At 34.8% G+C, this 27,512-nt stretch overlaps 2 protein-coding genes across 4 annotated transcripts in view; one reads left to right on the top strand and one right to left on the bottom strand.

The window, feature by feature from the left end:
• LOC140777945 (DExH-box ATP-dependent RNA helicase DExH14) overlaps window positions 1–21,674 on the bottom strand; it is a 39,947-nt gene extending 18,273 nt beyond the window's left edge. For all 3 annotated transcript variants that reach the window (XM_073122390.1, XM_073122391.1, XM_073122392.1), the window contains exons 1-34: window positions 21,426–21,674; window positions 21,297–21,349; window positions 19,447–19,615; window positions 18,717–19,170; window positions 18,563–18,628; window positions 17,263–17,367; window positions 16,894–17,196; window positions 15,598–15,714; window positions 15,424–15,483; window positions 15,186–15,257; window positions 14,984–15,100; window positions 14,746–14,907; window positions 11,172–11,237; window positions 10,924–11,076; window positions 10,752–10,835; window positions 10,049–10,123; window positions 9,835–9,966; window positions 9,703–9,768; window positions 9,289–9,354; window positions 9,072–9,194; window positions 6,450–6,599; window positions 5,210–5,422; window positions 4,955–5,110; window positions 4,646–4,870; window positions 4,451–4,552; window positions 4,275–4,355; window positions 4,091–4,171; window positions 2,501–2,704; window positions 2,306–2,422; window positions 2,080–2,202; window positions 1,917–2,006; window positions 1,712–1,837; window positions 1,518–1,580; window positions 597–685 (exon numbers count right to left, since the gene is read on the bottom strand). In XM_073122390.1, coding sequence (XP_072978491.1) covers window positions 597–685; window positions 1,518–1,580; window positions 1,712–1,837; window positions 1,917–2,006; window positions 2,080–2,202; window positions 2,306–2,422; window positions 2,501–2,704; window positions 4,091–4,171; window positions 4,275–4,355; window positions 4,451–4,552; window positions 4,646–4,870; window positions 4,955–5,110; window positions 5,210–5,422; window positions 6,450–6,599; window positions 9,072–9,194; window positions 9,289–9,354; window positions 9,703–9,768; window positions 9,835–9,966; window positions 10,049–10,123; window positions 10,752–10,835; window positions 10,924–11,076; window positions 11,172–11,237; window positions 14,746–14,907; window positions 14,984–15,100; window positions 15,186–15,257; window positions 15,424–15,483; window positions 15,598–15,714; window positions 16,894–17,196; window positions 17,263–17,367; window positions 18,563–18,628; window positions 18,717–19,170; window positions 19,447–19,615; window positions 21,297–21,349; window positions 21,426–21,532 — 4,370 coding nt within the window. In that variant the 5' untranslated portion in view covers window positions 21,533–21,674. The remainder of the gene's footprint in view (window positions 1–596; window positions 686–1,517; window positions 1,581–1,711; window positions 1,838–1,916; window positions 2,007–2,079; window positions 2,203–2,305; window positions 2,423–2,500; window positions 2,705–4,090; window positions 4,172–4,274; window positions 4,356–4,450; window positions 4,553–4,645; window positions 4,871–4,954; window positions 5,111–5,209; window positions 5,423–6,449; window positions 6,600–9,071; window positions 9,195–9,288; window positions 9,355–9,702; window positions 9,769–9,834; window positions 9,967–10,048; window positions 10,124–10,751; window positions 10,836–10,923; window positions 11,077–11,171; window positions 11,238–14,745; window positions 14,908–14,983; window positions 15,101–15,185; window positions 15,258–15,423; window positions 15,484–15,597; window positions 15,715–16,893; window positions 17,197–17,262; window positions 17,368–18,562; window positions 18,629–18,716; window positions 19,171–19,446; window positions 19,616–21,296; window positions 21,350–21,425) is intronic.
• Window positions 21,675–24,884: 3,210 nt separating this feature from the next.
• LOC140777949 (PLASMODESMATA CALLOSE-BINDING PROTEIN 2-like) lies at window positions 24,885–26,902 on the top strand. The gene is made up of 4 exons (XM_073122398.1): window positions 24,885–25,140; window positions 25,565–25,804; window positions 25,905–25,938; window positions 26,101–26,902. Exons 1-4 carry the CDS (start codon window positions 25,089–25,091, stop codon window positions 26,348–26,350), a joined length of 576 nt encoding a protein of 191 aa, XP_072978499.1. The 5' UTR covers window positions 24,885–25,088; the 3' UTR covers window positions 26,351–26,902.
• The last annotated feature ends 610 nt before the right edge of the window (window positions 26,903–27,512 follow it).

The raw sequence follows: 27,512 nt of genomic DNA on the forward strand, positions 1-27,512 counted from the left end.
GGTAGACTCTTTGATGTTCACATTGATGGTAGTTAAACATATCTACAGTATAGGCTATTAAAATATTTCATTATCAGGTGCCATCATGATCTTTTGTTAAGAGACTTAGACAATTGCTCTCTAATCACATGCTTTAGTATTTATTTTAATTCATGTTTTTATCACTTTAAGTTTGTTTATGTTCTCTTAGATTGATCTATTAGCATTAAATATTTAAATGATTGTCTTAGCAATTGATTCAATGTTACTCATAAGCATACAGCAGGTCTGAATTAGAGGATGATTAAGCAAAGAGCACAACTCAACAACCATTGTGAATTACCAAACAATATAAGCCTTTTATTCTCTAACAGGATCTCTTGTTAAAAAAAACAGAGACAACCAAAGTCTTGGAAGAAATTACATAGATTTTACATTTTCAACATTTAAGGACCATGCTAGGTGCCACACTTGCAGTGGACTGTTATGTTAGGAATTGTCCTTCATCATGATGGATTTGCAGGCACAGAAAAGGAGAAGGAAAACATGAAACGAGCAAGAAGGATCCATCTAACAAGTACAGATTCTAAAAAGAGCAAATCTAATGGTAAATGTACCGGGCATTAGCTAATGCTGTTGATAGACCTACAAATCGTACAGGCCGCTCCGTCTGTGAGGATATGTATCTCATTCTGGATACAATAACCTGCAAATACATGCTGGATTATATAAGCAGAAGGTGACAAGCAGGTAGAGTACAACATAGGATGTAAACGGATAAATGCAAAGTCAGAAATTTGAGACATGACACTAAAAATGAGAAAAGGGGTTCCTCCTATCTTATTTCACATAGTTGTATTATGTATGAGCTCTACCAAAAGAGATTATATGCTGTGGTTAGTCAGTGCTGTGCCTACACTTGGCAAATGTACAGTCATAAGCTACATACCGATGGCATCCGTAAGAACATCAAGCTGTTAATAATTTTATCAATTTAATCCTCCTTAAAATCTCTGTTTGAAATTATGGGAGTAGATTAATTCCAACTCCCTAGTCACAGAAGATGATCAGCAATTGACTTAAGCAGATCATCTAGTTCATAGATATGATCCAAATATGATCCGCTTAAGTGAATCTACACAATATTCAAACAACTTAAAATCTAGGCAACATTTATTACCCACCTAAAAGGCTGTCATAGAAGGTTCCATAAAGAGCGTGTCATGAACACTACCTGTCCTGGCCAGCACAGTAATGCAGGATGGTAGGTTCGGTGGAAAAAAAAGGACAGCAATATTTATCCCAAGGACAATGAAACTTCATTAAGGTGAACTAAGCCTGACAGTTGTCAAGCTTGTGAGTGCAGAATTTTCAATCCCAGCAGGAATAAATCAAGAATAGATCCAACATACGCTACTAAAATAGGTGTACACTGGTTCTCAGGTATTTACAAGGCAAAATTTCAACTGGGTGATATATAATTATAGAACTTGCATGTTCACAGAGATCCAAATGCAATCAGGTTCCCAAGATAGTACCTCAAGAATAGGTCCACGATCAGCTCCCAAAAGATGTATCTCATCCAATATCATGAGTCCAACCTATGAATAAGCTTATTATGTTCTAAGCAGCTCAAGAAAGTTATAATAATTTATAAATATCATTAGAATGACGGGAGGACAAATACTTGACGTTTCAACAGAGGATAACAACGGAATAAAGGTTTTCTCACCTTCATCACATAGCTTCGACTATGCCAATTACGACTAATACCATCCCATTTTTCAGGAGTAGATATTATAATGTCAGCTGACAGTAAAGCCATAAGATCTGGAGTGTAGTCACCAGTCATCTCAACCTGACAATCATTGTTATAGATTTATTAACATGTGTTTGACATCTCATATCACCCAGAGGCAAGAATGTTATAATTGTACCATCTTCTTTCCAAGCAGAGAGACGAGCCGCTTTCTCCAATCATTCATTCTTTCCCGAACAATAGACTTTAGAGGGGCAATGTAAACAACCTGAAAGTCATGATAGCTCAATAAAAGAGCCTTATGCCTTATGAGCTCAAGATTTAACTACAAGACAAGTGACCTTCATGTCAGGTTGTGTGTTGAAAAGATGAAGCATTGCTAGCTCAGCAGATATAGTTTTCCCACTTCCTGTTGGAGCTCCGAGGAGAACGTTATTACCTGAGTGATACAGGACATGAAAAGTCTGCAGAAGGTGAAGAGAACACGTCACTCATTGTGCAAGAAAAAGCAGAAAAATATATAGATAGAAAAATAACTTCAGAATAAATGGAGTTGGAGCACCAGACTTGTGTTTGGATAGGATTGAAATGTGAAAATCTGTACAGATCTTCAAAAGCTTTATTCCCAAGAGAACTCACAGGCAGAGGTTGCAAATCTAAAAGTTCAGTATGTGATATTTGTGTCTGTACGTTGCAACAATTAGTAGATAGCAGATGATGACGGAAAAAAATAAGAAACTAAAATGAATGTCTCATATTTACCTCTGGCAACATAAGGTTATGAAAAGAAACAGTAAAAAGTGTCTCTGCTTGTAACCAGGAATCCGAAATGGCACGAAGATAGTATTGTGGTGGATGTGGCTCAAATATTGGTATAGTAAAAGAGATCTTTTGAGATTCTCCTCTTGCCTTTCTCTTTGTCAACGTGAAAAGCTCTGAATGGTAAATGTGGTCATTTTCAGAATCCTGCACAAAAAGAGAAAACTGATCAAATAACTTTTCAAATAGAAGGGCCATCATTATACCCCATATATATTTTACATCAGACTATAAACATTTATATGAAAGGTAAAATTGTAATATATATAATTAGTAGTTATGCCAAAGAATAACTGCATGGCTTTCAGTAAACTTAATTGCACAATGAGATTTGCCACCCGCCTCTTTGTAGGTCAGTTAAGCAGTCAACTGCTATGCATTAGATTGCTTCTTGTGGGTCGTGGTAACTCTTGACAATTGAGCATCATCACCTTGTCCTCCAAACAGATCTCACTCAATCTACCAACACAATAGGTAGTTCAAAGATTGTAATCATCTTTTTCATGAATATTTGCATGGTTGGACCTACTCTAGTGATTATGATGTTATATTTTCAAATTGCAAATGATAATGTGAAAAGAAAAAGGTGAAACTCTTACAATCTTATCTCATTTATTTTGAGTGTCAAAATTTTGATGATTCAATGGAGACTTATCTAACAGCTGTAGTAGCCAATCTTGACCAGCTACCCAACTATTTCTGTAATGTACTGCTGGTTTAAGAATATCAATACCACTGTATGTGAAATTTTGTTGCTATGTACACTGACAAAGTAGTTTGCATTGAATGAGACCTCTTGTTAGAAAGCTATGTTTACAGACTCTACACCTTTGCGATGGATGATACAAACTTGTGTACATTTTCACCATAGCTCCTTTTCTTTGAGACAAAAGTCACGTTCACTCATAAGCTCCACATAAACTCTATATGAGCTTTATAAACAAATATAGCTCAGAATATTAACTTGTAAGATAACTAGAAACAATTCTTCTTTATTATACCAAAGGGAACCAAAACTAAAAACAGTACTGAATTATCTGTGTAAAACAACATCAGGATGGAGTGCATCTCACCTGCTGATTATATTACCTAAAAAACTTTTTACAACATAAGCCCATTGATTGGATCCATTAAGTACTCATATATACAAGAACACATTCATATAGAGTACTAAAACCTGACAATGATGAATCATCTGAGAACCATTAACATTACCAAGCAGTAACCAACGTGTCTGCAGTTGTAACAGAAGTGTTATCCAGTGTCATTCTGGATTGTAACACGTCTAATGAATGCATAATCTACAAAATCTTTTGTACCTCATAACTCAGAGTGCTGTACCAGATCATCAATGTATTACAAGCACACAATCATGTAGACACAGAAAATCTTAAATAACTATAACTACAAATGTTTGAAGGATGAAGCTGGCAAGGAACAGGAATGATCTGAAAACAAGTTATAATATTAAGTTCAGTGATATAGATAAATCAGACAGCAGAAAAGATATAACTGGTTAAATCATAATGACACCTCAACAAGAATCCACCAACGTTCAGAGGTCCCATGGAAGCGATCCTTCCAAACAAAATCAGGCGTTATGAGAAGATCCACCTAAATATATAATAAAGCATGGTGTAAGTGGAGAAAAGTCTTGAATCACAATAACTGAGATCACATCAACCTTTGAGAATCTTACTCAAGAATCATAACTTACTCTAAGAACAGTTCTGGTAATTGGGCTTACAGTAGCAGATAAGTTGATGTGTGGGAAGTATCCTAGATATTGTTTGACCAACTTCCAGGGACAGAAAATATGAAATCCATTAGTCAACACTACCTATGGATTGAAAAATGCATGTACTGATAACATTATTATACTAGAAAGACTACCTTTCCTCCAGGAGCATAACGAATCAAAGCACCAATGTCTTTCTCCTCCATTTCGAAAAGGCGATCCAAATTAGCACCTCTTTCCTCAAGTTTCCTCAGTATCTGAAAACAAAATTCTTTGTATCACCAAGTCACTAACAGTCCAAAAAGGGGAATTATGAAATACAAAAAGAAGGATAAAAGTTCTTGATAAACCTCTTGTGAAAGGTCTCTGTCGAATTGCCTAAGAGGATGCTGGTGGGGCCAAATTTGGCGGTCCACAGCCTTGCAGTATTCCAACATGAAAGATGACATTTCACACCACCCTCTACGCAAGCAAATTTCGAATAATGCACGCATAATACGAGCCAAGCTTGCACTAATATATGCTGCATCAGAAATTAAAGAGAAGCTTTCCATTGAAGCACGTGAAATGCGCACCTGTGAAATGAGAATAAAGTACATCTTAGAATCTTATAGAAAAGTGAAAGAAACAAAGGATAACACGCCCTTAACAGGAAGGACCTGAATGAGAATTGAAATCTTCCCATGCTTGTCAGTTGTTCCACCCTTAACTTCTAGTGGACATGCCATTCTGGATAAAGTTTCAAGTTCATCTTGTTCTTCCTCTCTAACAACAATATTTTCAAATTCAGAGGAATGAGCCACCATGTTGATCACCTGAACCAGAATACATAGATAATATCATAATATGGCAACATTAAGGAGCAATTTTAGAAAGTAGAAACACACAACCAAACAGGAAAAAGTATCGTTTACTTCACTATCACTCATGTGGCGCCTAAGCATCTCATTGTAAGTTTCTACACTAGAATACTGGAGGTAAAAGTGGCTTGCTATCCGACCAAGTTCTGTGCAGTAAAAGTTGCCACTTTTCTCGTCATATCGCATCATTTTTGCCTTGTCAAGGGCACGTGCAGCATCAATTATAAGAGATCTTTGCTTGGAAGACAAGGAAGGATCACCAATAACCTGAAAATCCATAAGAGACTGCAGTGTCAGAGTAAGTTAGCACAACTGTAATACAGTGCAACAAGACAATATGAATCATTAGGATATGTATACAATCTATGAATTGGTCTCCTTGGCGTGTAAAATTGGTATTGGTATTGCAACCTGCTGTAGGACTTGATAGTTGATACAATGTAGTCTATTGAAATGATGCAAAAAAATGACCCAATTATTAAGCATGAAATCACCACCTCTGCTATTTAAAAATGAAACTTGGCATCCAGAAATACAACAGTAAGAAAACAGTGAGAAAAATAAATGATAGCTTTGCAAGATTATCAAATAAATAGCAGATCGGGATTGCTTCCAGAAATTGATATAAATATGCTTCTGAGAATAGAGAAAGGAATTAGAATTACAGAGATGTATAGAAAGGATAAAAGACAGGAAATCAGAAAAGAAATATCACAAAGGGGAACCTTTAGGAAATTAAATTGAGTTTAATTAAGAAAATTCATGTTCAGCTAGAATGGCAAAGGGTCGCAACAAGAAAGAGAATAGAACAAAAACGAAAGGAACAGAAGAAACATATACTAAAACTGTTTCCCTTCAGAATAAGAAGTGATCAATATTGGACATAATAATCTACTCAGAAATTTTAACGTACTCACGATAATACACGGCTTACCAACAATAAAACAGCTACACTTCAGTTTTCTCTATCATAATTTAGAACACTGAGCACTGATTTTCCAAAAGCTTATTCAAAAACATTAACTAATCAAAACTCCATCCACAATGTCAAGAAAGAAACACAGGTCCTTTTCCCAACTACATGAGAATAAGCTTCAGATGCCCAAATAAACTCACTCATTGGCCAGGCTAGTAAGAAAAGAACCATTCATAATGCTGCATTCCTTGTTTGTGAATTCCTTCCACAAATACAAAAATACATAGTACATACATGGATGCCTTTTATAAATCAAAGCAAGCTAATATTGAACTAGATGCATAAAAAGGCTCAAAAAGGGCTGCAACATTGTAATACCTCCTCCCATGCTATCCCATATACCAAAGGATTTGTCTTCATCCTTATGAATAAGTATGTATATCCAAGCCAAGCACAAGCTTCCTTCACATTTGTGACTGTACCTAACGCCACCTCAGCATTCAAATTGTCTTTCAATGAGCCAATGAACTGTAAAAGAAAATAATCAACAAATCAATGACAAGCACTTAAGCACAAAAGAACCTAAACAGCTAGCAAGTTTAAAATGATTCAGACAACTTTAATATGATATTAAACAATGCATTAATTATCCTTCAGTCTTCCTGTTCAGATGTATTAGCTAGCAGTCAAATAAAGATTTGCAAGGTAACAGTAAAGAAATCAAAAAAGGTTGGAACAAAATTTGGAAATTTATTAAAGATGTCAAGAAAAACCACACAAAACACAAATGTGGAACAAAGTAAAAAAGGCAGAATATTCAATCATCTGAATTGTCAAGCATCTGTTTGATGTATGCAGATTACTTGCAGTTTGCCCTCTTCAAGTATGCATGAGGATTGAGAGAACATAGAGATACTCTGCAAGAAATAGATGAGCAATTTATATATCAATCGTGGTTTCAAGTTTCAGTTAACCTGGCCCATTTCAACAAGGCTTTGGTAAGTGCCTCTCCTAAACCAGTATCAAAAAGCTGATCAATTTTGGTCTATACCAACAGGTTTGAGCCAATTCTGGCATCTCAGGCCCTAATGTTGGCCATGTGTCTCTTCACAAAGTCAAACCCTCATTCTGTCCATCTCCCTTATCGGACTTGCAACATAGCACTCAACTGTGCACTGTGATATATACACAACCTACCACTCCAAGCCAACTCTATCAATCAGGAGGGCAACATATGGGGTCTGAACTTTTGAGTTTCAAGAAACTTGACTCTTTATTTATAAGAAAGATGGAAACAGAATTCCATAATCAGACCCAAAAGGGCCAAAACAGTTACAAACAGACAAAAGTCCAAAATCTACAGCTTTCTCCACAAACAGAAATGGAATTTGAGTATTTCAACATCGATATTATTAGAAAACACCTTCAAACCACATGTGACAGGCATTAAAAGATTAAAGAAAATGAGGGTGAGTTTGTGTACATCCTCCCTCCTTTAGACTCCCAACGTCCTGCAAACTACATCTTACAGGTATTAGAAGATGACTATATTTCAGCCTGAGACTCAGATATGCCAATAAGACAGACAGACTTGTATGTGCCTTAGTGAGAACTCTAAGAGTTTAGGAGACAAAGTAATTAATGGTACATGAGGCTGTGGTACTTTCACACTTCTATAAGTTGTGTGCTAGGAGATGAAAAGACTGACAAGGACAACTGGACAAGTACCTGTTAGCATCCAAAGGAAATTTAAATGCAGAGTGGGAATTAAAAGGAAAATCTATTGATATAAAAAAATTGGACACCCACTGAGACATTTAATGAAGAAAATGGACCCAGTCAACTATGTAGGTGTGAGTTTATTTAGACAGTATTTGCCTTGGGTTGAACCCCATCTATTTAGGCTTATAGCACCCAATTGTTGATCTCCTTTTTACCTATTTACTATTCAGTACTAACCCTTCTTCCTCTCCTGTCCCCTTCCTATGCTAAGCTGATTGCCTCATTCCCTCACCTTCCACCTGCCACAGGCCCACAACCACCACAAACTAATGTTTCAGTGTGCAACTATGGCATGTCAATACAAGTTGCCACTTGCGACCACTGTTCTCCAACGCTAGGATGTGCAACAGCACATTATGTCTACAACCAAGTGAAAAAGTATCCCCAATTACGATATGAATATATGATTGCCCTAGAGAGTGAAATTAAATTCTTAACCGTTTGCATCAGCCATGGTCAAAACTAAAGAGTATATGAAGACAATATTTTCTTCTCCCCTTCTCCCACTCTTATTTTGATTAATGGGACTAAAATAAAGAAAAACCTCAACTTTGAATTGAGGAAAGAAACATTAGAGCCTGAAAGTTATTGAATGAGGTAAACTAAGTCTGTTCATGCGACTTTACTTGATTTGCAAAACTATATGAAAAGGTGAATATGTATCATGGTGTTGGTCGGTACATGCAGAAAGACAAAATCGCATTTGATTTAATATGCGTAATACACCTAAGGTTATTGTTAAAAAAAGTGCAAAAAACAAAACAAGTATTAAGAGTACACTGTTGTTCATTAGAGGGCACAATCCTACATTGAGTAGACAATTGTTCATTGGATAGCATAATCCTATATAACCTATTAGGTTATTACAAATATAGATGAAGTTATAAAACCAGCCGTGCTTCGTCGAAGAATATTGACAAGATAAGAAGCATTTTAAGAGAGAAACTACATGATAGCTAATAAAGGAGGAACAAACTAAGGATATGGCAAAATAAACTAAAATGCTTCAGACATGTTCAACCAAAAGCATATAATACTCCACAAGTGAGACGGGAAGACAAATGGTAGAAGCATTCAGTTAAAGGTTAGACAATAAAAAAACATTTTGTCCTTTAGTAATTAGAAGCCATGGCCCTTGATTATGCTTCATGATTGTTTGAGTAACCACAGTTTTTAAGTGATTATTCTTGGCATTTGGCAGTAAGACAAATCTGTCACCTGGCTTTCTATCGGGAGTTGGCTTGTCAACAATCTTAAGTAATAAGCCAATTTGTCGTGAGTAGTGATTATAATGCCTTCACCACTTTTGTCAAACTGCGGCCTTCCAGCACGTCCAAATATCTAATACAGAATGGATTACAAAGTTAGCAACAGATCTGTCCTTTGTGAGTTATTTACTCACTGAAAGTGATGGCACAGAAGTTCCAAAATTTACCTGCATTACATCAAGCATGCCCAAGTCCCGCCATCCACCAGCCTTAGGATCATATATTTGTGTACCCTGTGTTGCAGATAAAAAAATGACTTACAAAACATCCTAAGAACATATGTTGGGAGGGTATTAAGGTTTCAACAGCATAACGAAAACATAAGTACTGGCATTTTGCATTAAAAAAAATAACAACCATATCTCGCATCAGCAGGATATACACCTAGAAAATCCAAATTATTATCACATTCGAATCATAGTGATAGTATAAATTAATTGAAAGGTGCACAAACTGTTTCTTGACAAACATTATCAGCAAATTAAATGGCAAATCATTGACCAAATGGTCCAGAAAACAAGTAAAAACTGCTTCAATTACTGCTATGCTCATGTTGCCACAACTTCACAGATTTAACTGACCTTGATGACAACTGTATGAGCAGGTAAATTTACTCCCCAAGCCAATGTTGCAGTACAAACAAGGACCTAGAACAGAAAAACCAATATGAGTCTTGTAAAAAACGTTGTAAATAAGAATGGAAGGAAGCCTACCTTCAACAAACCATCAGAAAATAAGCGCTCAGTTAAGCCTCTGTCAGAACGTAGCATCCCTGCATGGTGAATGCCAAATCCAGATTCAAAGAAATCAACAAGTTCTCGATTTCTGGACTTATGAACTTCTTTCTGAAACAACAAAATTGTGTCAATAACCTAAATCCTCACATCGAAGTTCTTCCAAAAAAAAACTTGCAGCAATGAAACACACCTTAATTAGAGAATACTGCGGATGCTTATCATTTAAAAATAATTCCAATTCCCCAGATTTTACTGCTGTCTCAATCTGCATCAACAATACAGAGAGACAAATTCGAGTCAAATTTCATTGAGAAGGACAATGCAAATGGAAATACAGAACTATAGTTTGGCTTTCTGAGACAATTTCCATAAATATGCTACTCTTATAGAGATTTAGCAAGCAATTTTCGTACAAGATCAAGTATGGTTCATAGATTTACGTATAGCATCATTACATATGCAGATGAACATACAAAAACAATTTTTGGAAACAAACAAAATGATCTAAGAAAGACCATAAAGTTCTACAGATCTAAGGCTACTCAGCAAGAATACTAGCTTTGCAGACCATTATGCACAACAATAATTTAACAATGAAAGTTCATCTAAAAGTTGAAAATATCTGATGAAAAGAGTTATGCAGTTAATAGGGCAAACAGTTTTCATATTAATTAAAAGCATTAGATATTGAAGATAATTCAAAAGATTCAAATTTAAAAGAGAAACAATGAATTGGGTATTAAAAATGGCGCTTAATACTAGCTTTGAGCTTCAAATCATGTTCAAGAAACACAAAAACAGTAGTTTAGTTGCACAATTCAGGCAAATGAATGAAAAAGTGATCATATAGATATTAGGTAATAAATTTCTGCTTTGAAATTGAAAACAATTACCAGTGTTCTGGCAGTTTTCCCTGTGTCCTTGCGTGAATGAACAAAAACCATAGCCTGATGTCCTTGTTTAACTGAATCTGCAACCTAAAGAAAAGGGGTCCATATGCAACAATGTCATCTCAGGCATTAATATAGGAATCAGCAAGCATCACCTTAAGTGACCAGATAAGACCTTCTCATAGCATATATTGTTGAACATTTCAAGTTTTCTACCATAGTCCTTCTCGCTAATCCCAATGTATTGTTGGGCTAGAGGAACGGGACGGTAAGTTGAGTCAAAAAAGAATAGCCCACTTTCTGTATTAACCCGCAAAAATTGTGCAACCTGATCATGAAAATGTCAGCGGGATGTGGAACAAGTGATAAATAATAAGTACTAATTATAAAACTAGACATGTGATCTCTATTTGGGCGAATTACCTCTAAATAATTGGGTAGTGTAGCAGATAGGCCAACAATGCGTATCATTGATTGGGTCGACTCAACCTGTCAGAGTTTTGTATGGTGTATCAAACACAGCCAAGGCAGCAGCTTTTCAAAGAAAACAGGGCTTAAATTGCAGGATTATAGAACCAGATAAGCACAAGCAGTATGATAATAGTAGATGGCAACATTGAAAAACAGCTAGATAAAGAATCACAAGAAATTAGAGACATGATTAGACTCTTTGTTTTTCAAGATTTTGGGATAGCAACATATCAATATTGTGTCATATTCGTCCTATACCAGTATCAATATTCATGTTCACAGACAGAAAACATAGAAATAATGGTACAATTGGATTTGCATCATATGTCTTACCACCTTTTTGGGGTATTGTCCACTTAAAGACCAGACAGGATAAATGCTGACTACAAAGCAACAATAAATAAATGCCTCCTGGTGGAATGCACTTAGTTTGCAACCCGAGAAAGCTTTGAAGCTCAAACATCAAATTAACTGCCTAAGCAGATATACAGCTGAATAGCACAACTATCATGCATACATAGTTTCAAAACCCATAATGATGTATTATAACTGTTTGAACCACGATTCATCGGATCGGCCCCAGTCAAATGGCTCGGATCGGCTGGTTTTGATTAAACCAGGTCAGATCCATTGATTCAACCCGGGGACATCAACAAGCCAACTCTCCTTCTCTTTCTCTTTACTCTTTTTTTCTCACTCTCTCTTTCATTCCTTTCTCCTTTTTTATCACTTTCTCACATTCTAACGGAGAGATCTCGCTTCGACAAACTCCGGCGGCGCAAATCTTTCTTCGACGAATTCCAACGAACTCTGGTATATAATTTTATTACATTTTTTCTCTCAATTTTTAAATTTCTTTTACTCTCTTTTTCTTCTCTCTTTCTTCTTCTCTTTCATTGCACCATAATTTTTCACTTTTTTTTTCTCACTCTCTCTCTCTCTCTAATATGTTCTTTTTGGGTCAAGGAGATTTTATTTTTCTTTTAATTAAGCATTTGCTGAATTATTTAATTTGTGAAATTATACCTTTAATTACTTTTTGAATTATTTAATTTGCTGAAATTGAGATTAAATATTTGCTAAATTTGTATTTCAATTTTCTTCTGAATTATTTAATTTTCTGAAATTGAGATTAAATATTTGCTGAATTATTTAATTTGCTGAAATTGTATTTTTAATTTTCTAAATTACAATTTATGTTTTTAATTTGATATCTGTTTAAGTGTTTACATTAAAATTAAAATGGCTCCAAAAAAAAAAATCACAAGATAATGACATCGGTTGGCAACATTGCATCGCTCTTAACCAAGACAAAAGGTGTATCATATACAACTGATGTGGAAAGAAAATGAGTGACGGTGTCAGTCATCTTAAAGAACATTTGGTTAGAAGCAAAAAAATATAGCGGCTTACACTTAAATTAGTTTGGAAATCAAAAAAGAAATATTGGCTCATCTAATAAACAAAAAAAGGATAAACAAACTGCACAAAGAAGAGAGTCAATAATTTATTAAAAATTGATGTATATCCATAAAAATATTAATGATAATAGTAATAAGCAGAATGGGGAGGATGATGAAGAGGACAATGAAAAAATGCAGAAATATACAAAGAGAGAAGAAAATGAGAAAAAATAATGGTGGATCTAGTGGTAGCTTTCAAAAATTTAGATCAGTTCATATGCATAGAGAAAGAATATGAGGATAGTAGTTCTAGGACTCCTGGTGTTATAGACTTTACAGCAAAGTTTGAAAATATTAGACTGATGAATACATATCTTTAGAGAAAAAGATAAGATCTTACACGGACTACTATCAAGACAACTCTTAAAGGGATAAAAATGCAAAGAAACATATTGATATGGTTATCTTAAAAAAAAATTTCTGCAATCATATTCCTTTCAATGTAGCTAACATGAATGGCCGTGCCAGTGGCGTACCGGCACATGGCACGAGAGGTGACGCACGGCACCCCTCCTAATAGTTCCGACGCTCGTTGTCGAGCTATTCATTGCCGATCACCGTCGCCGTCGGGGATCCGGATCCGCAACCTAAGTTTAACCAATCTCTCTCTCTCTCTTGGTCTCTCCTTCTCCTTCAGGCTAGGGCACCCGACGGCGGCGGCGACGACGATCAAAGAGCGACCAGCGGCGACGGTGAAGGTAAGTATCTCTTTTTTTTTTGCTCTTCTTACAGCACGGCCAGCAAGTGCCGCGGCACGTGCCGTGCCGTGCCGACCGATGGTCGGCACAGTCCGTGCCACAGGCACGGCCATCGTTGGTAGTTAATAGCCCTTATTATCACACCATGGTGGATACTATACAATCAGTAAGGCCTGGTGTTCCACCTCCTAAATTCAAAAGATATTGCTACTAAATATCTTGATATTTTTGACTCAGAGGTAAATGAGATTCACACTTATATTGAGAGTTATAAATAGTATTGGGGCGAATTTGGTTGTACACAGAACAGAAGAAATATAATTAATTTCCTAGTGTACTCAAGCATGGGGACAATATTTTTAAAGTTTATGAATGCTTCTGCTAATTTTAAAAGTGCAAATTATATTTTTCAATTGATAAATAAGGTAGTAAAATAAATTGGTGAAAAAAAAAATCCAAGTTGTTATTGATAATGGGACAAATTATAAGACTACTGGATAATTGCTTATGATAAAAGACAACATTTATATTTGATGTCATGTGCTGCATATTATCTTGATCTCATGTTGGAAGATATTGTTAAAGATCCTGAACATAAAGATCATAGTTTGACACAACTTTATATATAATCATTATTTGGTTCTTAATGTACTTAGGCAAATAATTGGTGGTAGAAAGATTATCAGGCTCGGTTTCATTAGATTTGCCACTCAGTTTTTAGCATTCGAAAGCATAATGCTATATAAAGATGAGATTATACGCAGTAGAGTAATCTACACAAATTAAAAATATGAAACTTAAAGATCAAAGTTTAGGTGAAACTTTAAAGATATGATGCAATTCTCTTTAGAGCATTAGAATCTAGACATCATTATTTACAAACTTATGGTGATTATGATGACGACAACCACAAAGATTTACGAAAGCCAGCTCAGTATTCATTGAAGTTTTAACTTTTAAGTAAATTAGTACTTTTGTTTAACTTTTAGGGCTCATATGTGAATAATAATTTTTTTTTATCATATTTTCTAATTTTTTTAAAAAAAATCTATATTTTAAAATAATATTTAAAATTTTACGTAATTAAAAAAATCCAATCTAATTTGGACTACCGATACGTATCGTTTTTTCGATAGGCCGATCACGATCCCAATTTTCCAAGCATTGGTTTGAACTAAATGCACATAGTCAAAGTGCTTCATCAAAGATAGAACATTGTCAAACAAACAAAGTCATGCAATCAGAAAATGGACTCTCAAAAGGCAGTATTAGAATTTATTACCACAATTACTCATCAAGATATACCAAGCTTATAACATGTAGTAAACAAAGAGAAAATAGCTACAAAATTAACGATACACTTACCTGTCGGAGAGTCCGGGCAACCAGCGCCTCTATTACCGGGCCTCTATCATCATTCAACAGGTGTACTTCATCAATAATAAGAAGTTTAACCAGCATTGACAATGACATGTCACTGCTTTTGCGAGTAATAACATCCCATTTTTCAGGAGTAGTCACTATCATCTGAGTACCGAAGAAATGAGGCAAAATAATAATGAAACTGCAGAACACCATAACCAAATAAAAGAAATGCACAGACCTGGGTTTCTTCGAGCTCATTCTTGGACAGCTGCATGTCCCCAGTAAGTTCTTTGACAACCAGATTCAAGGGAGACAGGCGACGACTGAATGCAGATGTTACCTCTGCTGCTAATGCCTATGACATGAACATGATGAGCATCCTAATAGTAAATAGGTAATGATTAGTGTCAACATAAGATGAAAAAAAACAAAAACAGTACCTTCATTGGAGCAACATATACAATTTTGAATTCTTCTTTATGCAAAATGCCATCCCTCAAGTGTTGTTTAATCTGCAATTGGCACCATATTACTAGAGTGTGGTAGTGCTGAATCTAAAAAATAAGAAAAACTAACATACAGGAACTTCTCAAGAAGCCTTGAGAGAAACTCAAGAATTTGCTCACAAATAAATTAATGCACCACTATAACTATCAAAGTTTTCTTGCGAATTTCTACCTCATGAAGAACAGCAATCATCGCAATGTTTGTCTTCCCAGCACCAGTTGGTGCACAAACCTGCAAAAAAATTTCGTAAAATTAATATAAGGATGAGTTTCTTCTATTTGCACATCCAACAAAATAGGACTAACGTCACATTATGTGCAAGAACAGGATTCAAAATATAGTTACCAGAATATTCTCGTTTGTATAATATGTTGAGTGAAATATACGACTCTGAATGCGGTTGAGGGATTTGTATCCCTCGAAAGCAGCTTGAGCAAAGTCATCTAATTCCCTTATCTCAATCTAAAAAGAAGCAACCAAAGATAAACTTAGAAACATTAACCTCTGTGCTTTAAAAATAGAAGCAATATCATATGTTGTAAACCGGTGAGCCAATCGTGTAATATTATCGAGATGTATCCATTTTGAGTATTTCTGAAAAGTGATATTTCAGGGAAAAAAAAATAGTTCACAGCATTAGAACACTTTTAGCTCCAAAATAAGACAATATCCTCTTTGTCCATGTCATGTAATATAAGAAAATAAAACATTAACCTTTGTGCTTTAAAAATAGAAGCAATATCATATGTTGTAAACTGTGACCCAATCACGTAAGTTTATCGAGATGTATCCAATTTAAGTATTTCAGGAAAGTGATATTTCAGAAAAAAAAAAATGGTTCACAGTATTAGAACTCTTTTATGAGCAATGATGCTCTAAAAATAAGATAATATCCTCTTCATCCAAGTCTTTTTTACATATATCAAAATTAAGAAGGCACAAAGGAAGAATTCATAAATTCTTCTTAAGTGTATGTCAGACTGATGCAAGTCCTCCAGAAATTTGTGCAGATACCTGCAAGAGCAAAGTTAAGGAAATGGGTGCATTATGAATGGAGTATCAAGCAGTAATCAGGCAAAGTAAATATTTCAGTGTCGGCTCATGTTTTCTAGAAAAGATACCAAAAATTCCTTATACAAGGAAAGGGTATAACTACATGAAAACATTTGTTTCTAATAGATAAAAAAAAAAATTAAATAGTCCTACCATAGTCAAACCTTGGGTAAAATTTCAGTAAAAACATAAAAGAAAGAAAAGCATCACCAAACAAGTGGCCTGCAAAAAAAAAACTATGCACCAAATTGCAGCTAAAAACAAAAGAACAGAAAGCAACAAGAAGAAACCTTACAAAAATATCAGATTTCATAGTCCAGACTCCCGATGTATGGCAACAAAAAGCAATTAAGTTGCTCATTTTACATACTGGAGGCCAATCAACAAATTTGAGCGCTCTTTATATAGAATTTTTCATCAAAAAAATTCTTAGGACAGTTTGACATAGTTCCAATAGATGGTGAACAGTTAACCAATTCTGGAACAAGTGCAATAAAGTAATTACAAGCGCATTTTAGGTTGATCGTGTCACCAAATCACACAATATCAATATAGGTTTATAACATTAAGTACATATCAGAGAAGTACCAGTCTCTCATCAGGTTTCATTGCAGCAGTGGGAGTTGGCGGAATTCTGACTTCTTCATAGCCTTTTTTATGCAGTCTCATTGTTCCTTGAGGAAGAGCATTTACTAACAGATAATTTGGCCCTTCCCCTGTCCCAATCAAATCATCCAAAGGTTGCTTTCTCTCACTTGCTAGAAGAAGAGATGAAAAACTGTCAGCAGCAAAATCATCCAGGCTGCCATACTCTGCCCCACGTTTGCTACGTTTTTCCTCTTTCCGCCGAAGTTTATCAATTTGCTTTTCACTTTCTGTTTGTACAGTAACCTGGAGGACGCAACTTAAGGTTAAGATTACCAGCAGTATTTATAGCAACATAAACACAAAGGATACCTGTGTGCCATAACTTGGCATCCTTGGTTGACTGCTTGAAGATATTTTCTCAGATTTCAGTATAAGCAACCCATGTTGAATGGCATCAACTAAATCTTTGCGGTGCTATAAAAGGCAAAGGATCAGATTTAAGGGGATACCAAAGGTCAAAGTGTACTATAAAAAGGAAGCTAGAGTAAAAGTGAGTGCATACTATAAGGCATATATGAGGTACAATAGCATCTAGCATAGAAACAAATAAAAAGTAAAAAACACCTAAGATCTTAAGGGCCTCTGCAAGAAAAGATCCATTAAGACCCAGAAAGAAGTGTTGCTCAATTAGTATTTAGGATCTAGACCAAATAGGAAAAGACAGCTATACACACACGTCAAGCTACATAAGAGTTAAAAAAAAAAGGTCAAAAACTTGCAGATTACTGAATAGACGTTCAGTTACAGGCAAAGGGAAATTAATATAGAAAAATCCAAAATAAAAGGTTGAGGTGGGACTTGATTGTCAAAATTAAAACTTAAATAAACTAAAAGGATTTGGAACATGTACAGATGAGATATTAATTAGAGAAGACGGTAGAATGAAATTCGAACTTTACCAGGCACATATCAGAATTGTTTTAAATGGTTTAAATAGATAGCGTGGACTTGAAACAGTAGCATTTGTCTAGGAGAACACAATCATTGCACAATGTAAATATTAAAGAAGAGAATCTAAGATACACTATAAATGATAAATGATGTTAAAAATAAAGGAAATTATACAATTATTGTGTCACACTATATTCATTGGAGACAAAATTGTATAAAATTTGATAAGATTTTTAATGTCTCTAAAATAATACTGAAATATATATATATATATAATATTTGTCATATCTTTGTTATCTAAAATCTAACCGATATTATTTTAGATGTTTTTCAAAAGCTTATTCAATTCTCTACAACTTTGTCTATAATAAAAAAATTTATTTGATATATGGTTTAGTCAAATATGATGAAGAAAAATAACGATTGCACTTTAGTGTAGACTACAATGGGATAAGATGACACAAATGAAACTATAAGGGGTTGAAGTAAATTTAGACCTAATCAAAATGGGTGAAATGTAACTTCTCCTAAAAATTTTAAAATAAAAAGGAAAGAAGAAATTACTATGTCAGCTTATGATACAAATCTTAACAACCAACAAAATCAATTTGAAAAGCTTCTGCAAACAAACACAAAGTAAGCCAAATACTAAACACATTGGATTCCTCAACAAAATGTAAAAAGCCTATGAGATATTTAGTATCTTCTTTTTACTTACCGACAATATATCTTGTACCATTTCAAAGGCACCATCACCAACCAGGTCCAATAAATCAGCAGCAATCTTCATCATGGAAGTTTTTAGTAATTAGAATTAATAAATAGAAAAAGTAGTATGTTTCATGCAGTATGAAATAACAAACTAGCAATACCTCGTCGCCAGCTTTACTGGAAAGAAGCACCCTGCACAAGGCCATTGCAAGTTCATCTCCTGAAAGCTGTGAACTACCCCCCTCCACTATCATATGGCATGCATCCTTCAGCCATCTCAAATTCACCGTGCCACTGTTGTTGACCAAATTGTGACTTACAGACACCATACAACCATCATAGTGCTCAGCACGAAATTTAGTAGAAGAATTGACATTGCCTAAGGATATGTCATCATTAAATGACACATCAACAAGAAAACGGGAAGGAGCTTTGAAAGTAAAGTTGGCACCAAATTCACAAGAACTGTCTTGACTTCTGTCTTTAACAGTTTCCTGAATAAATACGGCCTCATTGTCTGTGTGTTGCAAAGAAAAAAGCCTCTGAGCTAAAGAAGCTACTTTCTGTAGACTAGAGTCAGGTACGTTGTAACCTACAAGCCTTTGCAGCTCACCCCTGCACAACAGAGTAGAATGAGTAAATATCCACACTCCATAGACTGCATCAGTAGAAACTGTAAGTTTGAAACAGAAATCAGTTTCAGCATCTAGGAGAACAAAAAACCAGGCCTAGAATTGTGCCAAGGTTGGAATTTTATACCTGAATGTAATGAAGTTTGAATACAGAAATATCGAAATTACTAATAAACAGCATCTTATATAAAGCTAACTAAGGGCCAACAGATAATAGAATCTAGAGGTTTTCAATCTCAATTGCTAAAGATTTGATTACCTTTTCTCAATAAGCCTCTTAGTGGCATCACTTTCCATGTCAAGGTCATTAAATAGATCATACACAGTTTTGGCCACCTCAGAGAATTCTTCTGAGACTACCTCATCATTAATTAACTCCACTACAGCACCGAGAAATTGTTTATATGCTTGACGCACTTCACTTGTAGCTGCATCAGAAAATAAATACATTAGTATTAGATCTGAATGAATGAATAATAATAACAATAATAATATAACAATAGTAGTAGTTGTAATAATAGTAATAGAAAAAGACATACAGGTAAAATATAAACTTGTCATAACTGTCAAAAGACAAATCTGTTACTCTTCACTTATTACTGAGACAGCATAAAAGAATGTCGTTACTATTAAATTGCCAACTACATACAAGATGAAAATTGCCATTCGGAGGTTCAAGTCTGAATAAACTTAAATTTTTTTAAAAAAAAGGCCACAATGATAGTTATAGAAGCATCTCAAAATAATCAAGTCTATTGAATACTATACATTGTTAAACCAAACTGAACATGCTGCTAAGACCACACATGAGATCAATTTCACAGGAAAAAAAAAAGGCAACTGGATGCTGAAAATTGCTTATTCTTTCAAGGCCACAAGAACAAGGACCAAAAACAAAAGAACAAACTAACTGTAATTCATTTTTAAATCAAATAAAGAAGTCTTTCTTAAGCTTCTAAGATGACGATATTGTTGATAAAAATATGATTACCAACTTAGCAAAGGCAACAACACAGAACCCTAGGTATCCTGTCGGCAACTTTTTGTCAACGAAATACTGTCAAAACATTAATAGTTACATGAAGAGACACATCTACTTATCCTTTTAGTTTCAGCCCCTTACAATCAAGTAAACAAAGTATAACTATCACATCCAATGTACAATAACACAGATTCACTATGTTACTTGTTAAAGTTCTACTATTACGATCCGATCATATAGGTTAAGTCGAGTCGAATCAAGTTAGTTACTTAGCCTTATCTTATTGTTTTAAATTTCAAATATATTAGATAATCTGTATGTGGATCCAATCCGCTAAATATTTTAGTCTTATAAATAGGGGTGAACATGTCTTGATAATTATCATTAAAGAAATCCAAGTTTAGTCAAGTTATTATTTTCGCCCTTATCTTTTATTGTAGTCATTAGATCGTTTTATATTTCTAGAAGTATATCATAACCGTAGAATTTCCAACGCTTTCAAACCCCAGCCACCACCTTCCTCTAACAACCACCCTACTATACGGTTGTCCACCATCACCCTTAGCCGTCCGCCACCCTCCGACGACCGTCGCAACGTCGGTTAATTATTGTTCTATCCTATTCTAACCTATCTCCACTGTTTTATTTTTAATTTTTCATCCCGACTTCCAATTTATATAAAACTAGAACCATTAGAATCCTAACTTACGAAGCTACTACCACCTAAATTTTTATAATTTTTTTACGTCCGAATCAGTCCAAATCTGATTCGTAACATCCACGCGACTCAATTATCTGCTATGGAGACATTAGCAGGCCAAGCTTGTTCAGAATCAGTAGTACAGCCAACGAGACTGATAGCAAGAGATGGAAAGGAAATCCATAATTCTATATATCAAACCCTTGCCATTTAATATTGAATTTGCAAAGGTAACCAAAAAATGGATTTAAATCAAACTGGAACAGCGAGCTCCTCGTTCCTACAATCCTAACGGCTTGAACATCCTAGGCATCTTTCATACATTCAGCATCAAAAGTAAATTCAAGGACACAATATTTAACAATCATAAATACCGGAAAGGTAAACAAAACGAGACAATAGTCTACAAGAATGAAGTAAATTCTACCTTCATCCCAAGAAGGCACTAATTTACGGGCGAGCTCCGAATCATCGCTCGATCTAACGAAATACAAAAACCGGTTAACCAAAACATTAAAGGCATTGCAAATAGAAAAGGACGGGGATCCCAGCAAACCTCCTCGAATTGAGGCCTCGCAAGATGGATTTGCGATGGAGATACGCCTGATCGATGTCGTAGTGGCCTCTGAGGGAGCTCGTCAGGCGAGGCAATGGAGTCATCATCTTTGCAAATCCGACCTGTGAAAACCCTATAATCCAGCCAGGGTTTATCTTGGTGTAGCTCTAAAACCCTAGAATTTTTCTTTCCCCTGGGAGTATACTGGGAAGGGAATTCTCGTATTTGCTCCTCTCCGAAGCTACGGAGTTCGGAGTTCGGAGTTCCTGGGAAATGGAAGTCGACCGTGGCTTTTATAGCCTTCGGACATGAGTTTTGGGCCTCGCGATGGCCGAATCGACGGGCCGGCCCATAAAATAGAAAGACATTGTTTGAGCTTCCTTTTAATAAGCCCAGGCACTACCAATTTTTGCCTCAAAAGCATAGCATTGACTGAAATTAGTCTTAAAAATTATTTATCATTCTAGTCTACCCATCAGAATTATTATAAAAAAAAAAAAAGCTTGTTTTTAACTAGCTTAACTTTCATGTCATAAGTTGCCCAAAAAATTACTAAATTATTCAGTGATTTATATAGAAGATAAACTATTGAACAATCTAATTATATATATATATATAGCAATTAAAAATAAAATATAAGAATTATTATTTATGAAATTACCAATATCACAGGCTTTTTCTGGTGCCATTCATTGCTTTTTCTTTCTCTTGGAAAGAACAAAAGGAGAGTTGCATTACTGCCTCCCTATTTGACTACTGTGATCAGTTCCAGTAACACTTAGACAAATCCATGCATAAAGGAATAATTTTGAGCTAGCTAAGCATTGAGCTCTATAATAAAGTTCTCTTTCCTACATATGGAGACTAATCTCTCGGATGGAAAGTAGATTATTCCTCCTCCTTTATTAGCTTTTGGGGTAGGTCTATTATTAAAGTTCCATGGGGGCCACTGTCTGCAATTAAAAAGATTCTGTAGTACCTTTCAATAAATGAACTCTATTAAAACCCTTTGGAGCTTTGCATATACTGCTGTCTTGTAGAACCATCTCTATAATTATTTTTTGTTATACTATAATTTCTAAACTATTCGTTAAATATCATTAGAAAAGAAGATTAAGTTTTGCTAAGTTGGCTAGTCAAGCGATTTACTATTATTTTACGGTAATTTTCACTAAACTCTATTACTATTTTATAAAATATATATATATATATATATATATATTTAGAATTTTATAGTGTTTATAAATTTAAGTTTCTCTTTTTATGCATAGAGAAAGAACAATCAACATGAGTTTGGTGTAGCAGTCCAATTTAAAAATAACAGTTAGTGTATTTTTTTCCTATATATTTTCTTCTAAATTAGTTATAATTTTTTATTGTTTTCATATGAGACACGTGCTCGGAAAAACAACAAGAGTTTTTAGTTCGAATTATTATGCCAACGCAGCATTAGTTATGTCTTTTAAATTTACAGACATAAAACCTGATATTAAATTAATTTTTATTTACTAGCTTTAAGAAAGACTTCCTGTCAGTAATTTGTCTAACTTAAATTTACTGATATATATATATATATATTTAAGTAGTATAAATTAATAGTTTTTTTAGTAAATAATTTAAAATAATAATAAATGTTTTTTTTTATAAATCAGACTCTATATTTTATATATTTTATAATTCAAACTTTATTATTGAGGATTTTATATTCGGACTCTTTTTTTTCTTATAATTTTTATTTAGCATCCTTAATTAATTTAGACAGTATTAAAAAATAAATATTACGTTATAATATATAAAATAATTTATAAACATCTAAAATTACTCGTCTTTTTTTATTTTAAAGAGAAGACGAGGAAAGGTGATAGGAACGACAGCGACGGTGGTGACGTGATAGTAATAGTGGAAAAAGTAGGTGAAAAGAAAAATAATGAAGTGATATAAAATATGAGGTGTAATGGTGGAGGTATTTTTATAACTTGGTTGACATTAGTTAGTCAAAATAATATTAAGATGTTAAATAAGAATTATAAGAGAAAACAAATAAATTAAATTATAAAATTATAAAAAATTGAAGTATGAAACATAAAATAAATAAAATATAGGACGTTATTTATAAAAATCTCTAATAACAATAAGACGGTAATAATTATTTACCGCCAACAGCAGATTGATCAATAACTATGGCACGTAGTTACAAAAAATAACTCCAATAATTGGGTAGATTCTTCTCTACCTTTTCTTCGTGGAGGTACCTGGGAAGAACATGTGTTATAAAATTGGAGCTCGTGAGCTAAATTTAACGTGGCCATGTGCCTTTCTTCTGGATTTTACTCTTTATAATTAAGTTTTGACTAAATTAGCTATTCAATCAATAATTAACAACATATATATAAATTTTAAATTGTCTAAAGGATTGTCTAACTTTAAAAGAGTTATATATATGTATAATTAATATAGTCAGTAGTTTTTAAACACATATAATTTTATATTTAAATTTTAAAATAAATTAGTCATGAATTTATTTTATATTAGCTCACCAAGGACCCACTACAGTACATTAACTGAGAACATTCTGTGGTGTTTTTTAATTTCTACTTTAAATTGGGATGAGATCTAATTGCAGAGTTTTTGAGTAGACTAGCTCTCTCCTAGACTGTGTGTAAACTTAATTAAAAAATGATATACTTTTTACCAATTGAGCATTCATAACGTGAGACAAGTGAAATGCTAAATGCTAAATTGATTAGCATTTAATTATAAGATGAGTCGTTAATAAATTCAGCATTTTTCTAACAAAAAATAATAATAATTAGCCAATTTAATCTATATTATTATGTGCATAAAATTTGGAGTGCTGCTTTGGTCAAAAACTATATTTGTGGGGTTGCATGGGTAACAAAAAATATCAAGCTCAAATAGATTAAAAATGTATGATTATTTACTTATTTATTTAGCATACTTTATATTTGTCCCCATCCTACGAATGAAAATTAAAATATAGTGTTTTTAAGATATTAAAAATAAAATATCTTATAGTAAAAAGAGAGCTTTTATTATTTAATTGTTTATTTAGAAAAAATGAAATTTAGTGTATACTGTATATATAAATTTTTATAATTTTTATTATAATAATATATATATCGACTGTATGAAAAGTATAAACACTTATTTTATATGTTAAATAAAAAAATAAATGTAATTAATTATAAAAACTATTAGTAAAATGGGAGAGATATATTGGGCCCTACCAAACCAAACCATAGCAAAGGTGGATAAGACTTAACCTTGGCCAAACCCCATACCTGGGTTTAGGACCGTTTGTAATTTGTAAATGCCACCACAACCCAAGAAAACAAAGTTGGGCTCAACTCTCGACAATGGGAGAGAGGGTGGGAAAAGAGGAAATAGTAAAATAGTGTGTAAAAAAAAAGGGAAAAGATCAGAGAAGCAGCAGATGGAGACAGCCATCTCTACCCATGCACATCTACATCACCACTTCAATATTATTAGTGTCAAAAGAGTACTCAAACCGACCTTGGGCCTCTCTCTCTCTCTCTCTAAACTTTGGTTATACACCTCTCCAGAAAGATTTGTTTTGCATCCCATCTCCTTCCTCTCTCTCTCTCTCTCTCTCTCTCTCTCTCTCTCTCTGAGTTTTGGCTCATGGGTCTTTTGGTGCTCTTCGTTCTCATGTTTGCCACCATTGGTGGTTCTGGTGAGTTCTTGCTTCTGCCTCATATAAATGATTTTTGATGGTGTACTCTGAGTTGGGTACCGATCCTTTTTATCATTTTCCTCATTTGAGTTCACATAGTTATTTTTCTTTCCCTTTGCCTGTATGTAAAGCCATATCTTAAATGTAAATGGGTGCAAAAATCTGTACACCCTTCACGGGAGGTGGGTCTAAACAAAAGGCTGCCCTCCTTCAATCTTTTTCTGTTTGGGATTTTATTTGCTGGTCTTGCTGGGATTTCATGTTGGTGCTTTAAAAGGGGAGAAAAAAAGAAGTTGAGAAAAAAAGTAGATGATTTTGGTTTGCATCACTATATATAGATATATATTTTCCTTTTAGATTAGGTGAAAAGTTAAGGATTGATTTTGGTGATGAACTGAAAAGTTTCTTCTTCTTTTCTTGGAAGATGCTGCCTGGTGTGTTTGTAAACCTGATCAGAACACTGCTGCTCTCCAAAAAACGCTGGACTATGCTTGTGGAGCTGGGGCTGACTGCACTCCTATAATTCAAAATGGGGCTTGCTACAATCCCAACACAGTGGTTGCCCACTGTTCTTATGCTGTCAATAGCTATTATCAGAGGAAAGGCCAAACCCAAGGGGCTTGTGACTTCACAGGCACAGCAACACTCTCCTCTACAGACCCAAGTAGCCCTCTTCTCTCATTTTTTTTTTCTCCATCACTTTGTAGCAAGGAAAACTATACTTGAGGAGTAGTAACTCAACTCTCTTTTACTGTTCTTTGCAGGTTCATCTGGTTGCACCTATCCAGCAACTCCCAGGTTTATGAATCTCTTTTTAGTTGCTAAGTCCACTGCTTTTTTTTTCCTTATTATCTTGCTCAACTTTTTCTAATTTTCAAATGCAAACTGATTATATTCTCCAACTTTTGATCTAAACCCTTGTCTTTCTATCTCCTCTCGTCTTCCTCTGGTCTGTTCCAGTGCTGCAGGGACATCATCAAGTACTCCAAGCACCACCCCATCCACAGGGACCCCCAGCACCACCCCAACCACAGGGACACCCAGCACCTTCACCCCAACCGGCACCACAGGGAGTGGAGGAGTCTTAGGACTTGGCCCCGCGGGCACCACCAGCTATGATGGAAGCCATGGAGGCCTGCCTCCAAAGGCCAGGATGATGAGCTCTCTCTTCCTAACCTTCTTCCTATTCCTGGCTTTGTTCAAGGCTTGATCTTAAGGGGGGAAAAGAAAAGGCTAAAGGAAGGGAAAGCATTTTGGTGGTCATAACTGGGGTTCTCTACTTCCACAGGTTGACACATTCTCCATTCTCCATTCTCTATTCTCCATTCTCCACTTAGGTTTGGTGCTTTTTAGTGAGAGAGATGGAGAGGGGAAAAGTGGTTCTTGATTCCTTGTGGTGGTGGGTTGTGGTGTAATATCGGCAGGGTGGGCTGGGCTGGGCTGGGCGGCTGGCTGTCTCTTTCTTTGACTGGACACTTGTCCTTCTTTTTCTCTCTCTATTTTTCTTTCTTATTCTTACTTTTAGGCTAATGAACTGTTCTTTATGATGTCGATGGTTTAGTTTATTAGTACATCATATGTTCCGTCTGAGTTGCCATGCCTCCTTCTGTGATCTATTATTTTTTTAGTCTTCTTCACGAAGCTTCAAGCTATGATCTTCTCTGTTTGCCAAGTTCTTCAGGCCCATTTCCCCAGGGACATGTGGACTATAAATTATTTTTTCTTTATTTGAGAAAGTTGCTTGGGAGTGATGAATTTTTTATATCTTTTTTCCTCCCCATTTTCTATTGTTTCTTAAATACGTGTCCAGAGAAAGTGTTGCATCTTTTGCATGTTCTAACTCACAGGATAGTGGTGTCTATGACAAGGTTTAACAACCCACCCACGCTACCATAGAAATTTGGCTTTATTGCAGAGGAATATATTCCTTTTATCGCATTGTGCAGCATTGTTGAGGGGGGAATTAGATTAAATTAAGACGGTTGAGAATTGGAAATAGTCAAAATCGTAAAGCAGTATAGTCGAATCGACTTACAGGAAGATGCAACCATGTATGAGAGATGAAATGGGTTCGATTTCTTTGCGAAAAACGACCTAAGAGATGAAAGGTAGATTTGCTAATACGTTATTAGAAGGAAGTTTTCAGTAATGGGACTCAATTATAAATGGTCTTTTTATACCAATTGGTATATTTGCAATAACAACAAAAAGTACCAGTTGGTATATCATATAAATGTTAAAGATCGTCTACAACCCCGCTGTAGGTATTCGCTGCAGCAAACGATGTGGCTTGATCCTAGTGGCCAAGAGGTGAAAAGAATTCTCAACGTCTCCTAGCTGCGTTCTATTCCTAAACCCGTGGCTGAGGATTA

This window comes from Typha angustifolia, chromosome 15 (genome assembly GCF_048772165.1).
Source record: "Typha angustifolia cultivar Huaian chromosome 15, ASM4877216v1, whole genome shotgun sequence".
NCBI classification, from domain to species: Eukaryota; Viridiplantae; Streptophyta; class Magnoliopsida; order Poales; family Typhaceae; genus Typha; species Typha angustifolia.